Source organism: Zea mays, chromosome 5 (assembly GCF_902167145.1).
Source record: "Zea mays cultivar B73 chromosome 5, Zm-B73-REFERENCE-NAM-5.0, whole genome shotgun sequence".
NCBI lineage: Eukaryota > Viridiplantae > Streptophyta > Magnoliopsida > Poales > Poaceae > Zea > Zea mays.
In genome coordinates this window covers 90,865,098-90,870,086 of record NC_050100.1, presented here as the reverse complement: position 1 = coordinate 90,870,086, position 4,989 = coordinate 90,865,098, and the positions used below count along the sequence as shown (strand labels likewise).

Below are 4,989 nucleotides of genomic sequence, written 5' to 3'. Positions count from 1 at the left end.
ACTATGATGTATGGGAGAAAGGTCATTGAAAAGGACCTCCTCCACACTAGCAGGGGTATGAGGATGTTATGGAGATTGGCCATTGAGCAAGTCAGTGAAGGTTTAAAAGTTCAAACTCCACCTGTGGTTCATATTTAAATAGAGATTGGGAGGCTACAATATTAAGGAAGATAAACGAAATAGAGAGTGAGGGATGCGAATGAACTCAAACACCCCTCTATCTAAAGACCAGGTTCTATTTTTTTGAATTTTTAGACTTTAAACGGTTCAAAATAGCTAGTTGACATTACACACATGTGGGCTAACCAGAACACGTCATGTTGCTAAAGTCGGTCCATACTGACCAATTTAGGTCAATATCGACCAAACCAACCAATTAGGGTCGGTCATGTGTAACCCATCGACCGGTACTGACTTGATCGTCCAATGGACTCGTTGGTACCACCGATTGGTATGATCAGAACATAGTACAATGTGATTGGTACCAACCTGATTGACTAGTTGATAGCCCCACCGAGTTGGGGCCAACAAGGTAAATATCGACTACCCATTGGGCCACGTCACCAGGTGTTACTGCCCTAGGTTGGAACTAGGCGTAGAGATGCAAACAATGCGGTTACGAACAACCCATCCTGTGTCTACACACGCCACTTGCTCATACATTAGCATGTAGGGCGACCCAATTAGCACAGAACATTTTTTCTAAATGACGAGCTAAAACAATTACCGACCATCCTTTTCAAACAACTAATCATGGATTAAATTGGGATATTATGGCTAATTGCAGCTAAATTATATACATTATCAAATAGGTTTGCTCACAACTATATCTAAAGATAGAGACAACTATAGCAGGAGATATAGAACCTTGACACTAAGTTAGGTTTGCAGTATCCACGACACTCCATAGTTCCTTCAGTGTAAGCCTAATGTGCGACATCACACATTCAAGCACTCAAGCAGACATCGCATTTCAAACAAAAAAATTAATGTTGTAAATAATTCTATCTTACACTCCATAGTTAGGTTTATTATGCTAAGTTTCAAAATAATGAAATGGAGGTCATTTCATAGGACAATCTATTAGTTGGGTCCCTTGAAGCATCTTTAGAAGTCATTCTTGATCCAACGACCCTTGAAGAAAACATTATTGGGCACCTCTAAAAAACATTTATGTTGTCGTGTTTTTAACAGTAACTTAAATTGTTTAAGGAAACATTCCAAATTAATGATCCATGTAATCCATTTTCCTATTGATTATCTTCCCTTACAATAAACAAGTTAAAATACCTCAAAATTCAGTGTTCGGCTCCAACCAACTTTTATGGACAGGCAGGTGGTGGTTTTCAATATCAAGACTCGATGAGATGTGCGAATGAAACGTACTCTGTCCCAAAACAGTGGCTTTCTCATTCGCGGATGAGTCAACTATTTTTTTATTTTTTTATTAAATATATAAAAATGTTAATATAATCAGTATTATTTGATAAATCTTTTATTTTTTATAATAAACTTAGTATTCATGTCAGAAAAACTTCCTTAAATTTATTGACATGAATACTATAATGACAAATATTTTGATACACAGGAAATACAAAGTTATATTTGAATTGAGATTATTACTCCATCTAAAAAGCAAAAGAAACACAGATACATATCATGCACCGTACAATAATACACCCTAGCTATATTGCTTAATAAGTAGTATAACTCAGACACATACACGTAATAATAATTTACATTTTTCGCAATAGGAAAAAGGAATACACATACTACGTACACAAGCATTTCCATCTGGTAAAAGAAGTCCAACCACTAGCTAGCTAGCTCAAGTCGTACTAAGAACAACAGTAAAAAAGAAAAGGCTACTAGCCGCTCTACAGTGAAACCAACCCAGCTTTGTTTTTGCTTGCTTTCCTCACGTCATGCATCTGATTATACACTAGATGAAGTCCACCTCAAAGAAACCGTTGCAGCCGCCGCCGTTGTGCTGATCTGATACCGACGAGCACGACAAGATGTTGCCGGCGCCGCCGCCGCCGCTGTGCTGCTGCTGGGTCGTCTGCATCACAAGCGAGGTGATGAAGTGGCGACGCTGTTCGTCGTCGTCGTCCTCCCGTCGGCCCTGCAGGACCCGCTGCATCAGCATCGAGTCGAGACTGCCGTCCTTCTCGTGCAGCGGCGGCGGCGGCGGGGCGGCCAAAGACAGAGCCGTCGGCGCCGCTGCGCTGCTCGTCTGGCCGTTGTCCATGACGTCTAGGCAGCTGACGCCGCTGCCGTTCGGCGAGATGGCCGCAGCTGCCGTGTTGCTCGCGCCTGCTGCTCGCTCGTCGTACATACAATGATGAGACATGTCAGGACGTAGCTACTAGTAGCCAGGCGCGGCATGTACAAGTACAAGAATAAACAGTTAGCGAAAGTATATATAGTGATCGAAGCACATTGATGCAGCATATATCGATCTGATCATGCACGTAGCAGGGGGTTAATTTGCATCTATCTGTATATATGTGTAGCGTAGGATCGGATGCATGCATCAGTATATATTGATCCCACACGAGCACACGTACGACGTCGAAACTTTGGCGCCTTGCATGCATGCATGAGTGCATGTGTATGTACGTCGTCAGGGTCAGATGTGATGAAGTAGTGCATGTAGTAGCTATTGCATCTTTTTGTCGAATGGTATAAAGTTTCTTACTCTTGAGATCATCATTGTAAGAGGCAGTATTAGTTATGCAAGTATCCAGTTTCTTGGGTGGTGGCGGTGACGAGTCCTCGTCCTGTGCGCTGCTCGGCTTCCGGCGGCGGCGGTTGTGCTCGGTGAGCCGCTTCCGGCAGCTCCTCTTGGCCTCATCAAACTCAGCAAGCACATGAAACCTACTAGCCAAAGAAATGAATAGTATAGTATAGTTTCATATCAGCTCTAAATACGACCTTTTGCAATAATGATGGTTGATAAAAGTGTGCGGGTGCAGTGGTCAGTATAATGTTTGGTAGTAGCCAGTAGTGCTGAAAGTTAAAATCAATGTGCAGATGACCCTGGCCCTCCCATATCTTATCTCTCATCTAACCGGCTTATCACATCTGACGACGTGACGCCCATCATCTGAGTTGTGAGATGATCGCCGGCGCCAGCCGTCCTACCCGGCAGCAGCAGCTGCTGCTGCTGCTAGCTGACTCGACAGGTTGCAGCCTTCTCATCACTGTTTTTTCGTTTTTTTTCACCCGGTTCCATGCATACATTAACTGTTTCGTTGGTACGTGGTAGTATATTGAAGCAGACTAGAAGAGGAAGACCAGTCTAGCTACAGTAAACTACATCTGCATGAGTGATATGTGTTATCGTCGATTCGTCGTGCTCATCACTCATCAGGCGCCCATCATGCCAATGCATGCAGAGCTTGCCTAGCTGATGTGCATATGCAAGTATTGCCTCGCAATTGCGTCCCATGCATGTAGTTGCACCGTACTGGTGCCCATACTCTTACGTGACAAGAGGCAAAAGCGACAGTGCAACACTGACAGCAAGTAAAGGTGTCAACAGTGCCCGGCACGGCACAGACGTACGGCACGCACGTAGGTAGGTAACGGGCTGCTGGCCGAACGGGGCCGGCTGCGTACGTGTGGGCAGTGGGCACGTGTCTTGACAGGCGGGCCACCTGACCCAGGGCCGGGCATGCATGCATGCACGCATGCAGGGGAGGGAGGGACACGTACGTACGTACGTACCTGCTGCACTGCTGGCAGAAACGCTGCTGCTTGCCGGCGGCGGCGACGGCGCTGGCCTTGGCGTGGTACTCGCAGACCTTGTGGCGGCGGTGGTAGTGCTTGGCGGCGGAGAGGTCGGCCTTGCAGCCCTCGGCCTGGCACCGCGGCGGCGGCTGCTGGTGGTGGGCGGCGCCGAGCCCCAGCACGCCCATGCCGAGGCCCATACCCAGGCCCACGCCCACGCCGCCACCCGCCAGCCGCGACCGCGTCAGCAGCCGGTCCACGGCGAGTACGTCCGCGGGGGAGAAGTAGGTGCGGCGCCCGAGGTTCAGCCCGATCCTCCCGCCGCCTCCAGCAGCGTCCACGAGGGGGCCGCCGTCCTCCCGCTTCAGGAACCCTCCCGCGCCGCCGCCACCAAAGGGGTTATAGACGACATCCGCCGCCGCAGGCACGCCTGGGAGCGTCAGCAGCAGCGACGACGGTGGCATTGCCATGGCCGCCATGCTTTGCGGCGACGGCGCCAGCGGCAGGCTCGCCGGGGGCAGGAGACCAGATTCTTGGAACGGTAACCCTGCGGCGGCCGCGAAGTCGAAACTGTCGTATAGCCCTAGGTTGTTGTTGTGGCTGCTGCTGCTGGTGTTGTGCTGCAGTAGCGACGACGACCTCTCGACGACGACGCTGGGCATGCCCATGCCGGCGACGTCGAAGCCGACGTAGGGCTGCAAGGGGCCGAACGAGAAGTCGGCGTCGGTACTTGCTGTCGGCGACATCGCGTTGGTGTTCATCATCATCCTACTGGCTACTGCTACTATGCTCTCTGAGTGTATGTGTGTGCAGGAGGCAGGAGGAGCGGACACAGAGAGCGATCGAGCTATACGTGTGCGTGTGAGTGTGAAGCAGTGGTGGCCTTTGTGGGTGGTTAAAAAGGGCTGAGTTGAAGGCAGTGGGAAAGACAGGGAAAGAGACGACATTACTCTCTGCATTGAAGGGGAGATAGAGACAGAGAGCCCTAGGCGTTACTCACTTGTTGGTGCGCCGCATGATGAATTTTTTTTATTTATTTCATTTTGGTAAAGCCACCGGCAGGAGATCTACCGGCATATACTACTGGTACTGTAACAGAGAGTAGGAGTGCGGCGTATGTTGTGCACCCTTTCTCCATCTATCTTTCTCTCTCAGTCCCTTCTAGTGAAACGCACTCTCTCTCTCTATCTCGATCCTTTTGGTGAAAACCCTCTGCATGCGCTGCATGCATGCAGCCGGCGCAAATGTTGCGTG

At 49.0% G+C, this 4,989-nt stretch overlaps 1 protein-coding gene across 2 annotated transcripts; it reads right to left on the bottom strand.

The window, feature by feature from the left end:
• Positions 1-1,690: 1,690 nt before the first annotated feature.
• On the bottom strand, positions 1,691-4,778 carry sbp1 (SBP-domain protein1). Of its 2 annotated transcripts, none has more exons than NM_001112607.2 (3): positions 3,733-4,604; positions 2,702-2,880; positions 1,691-2,319 (listed from the first exon to the last, which is right to left on the bottom strand). In NM_001112607.2, exons 1-3 carry the CDS (start codon positions 4,500-4,502, stop codon positions 1,943-1,945), a joined length of 1,326 nt encoding a protein of 441 aa, NP_001106077.2. In that variant the 5' UTR covers positions 4,503-4,604; the 3' UTR covers positions 1,691-1,942. The 2 variants fall into 2 exon arrangements, with proteins under 2 accessions (NP_001106077.2, XP_035823526.1); XM_035967633.1 differs by having other exon boundaries at positions 1,721-2,316; positions 3,733-4,778.
• Positions 4,779-4,989: the final 211 nt, after the last annotated feature.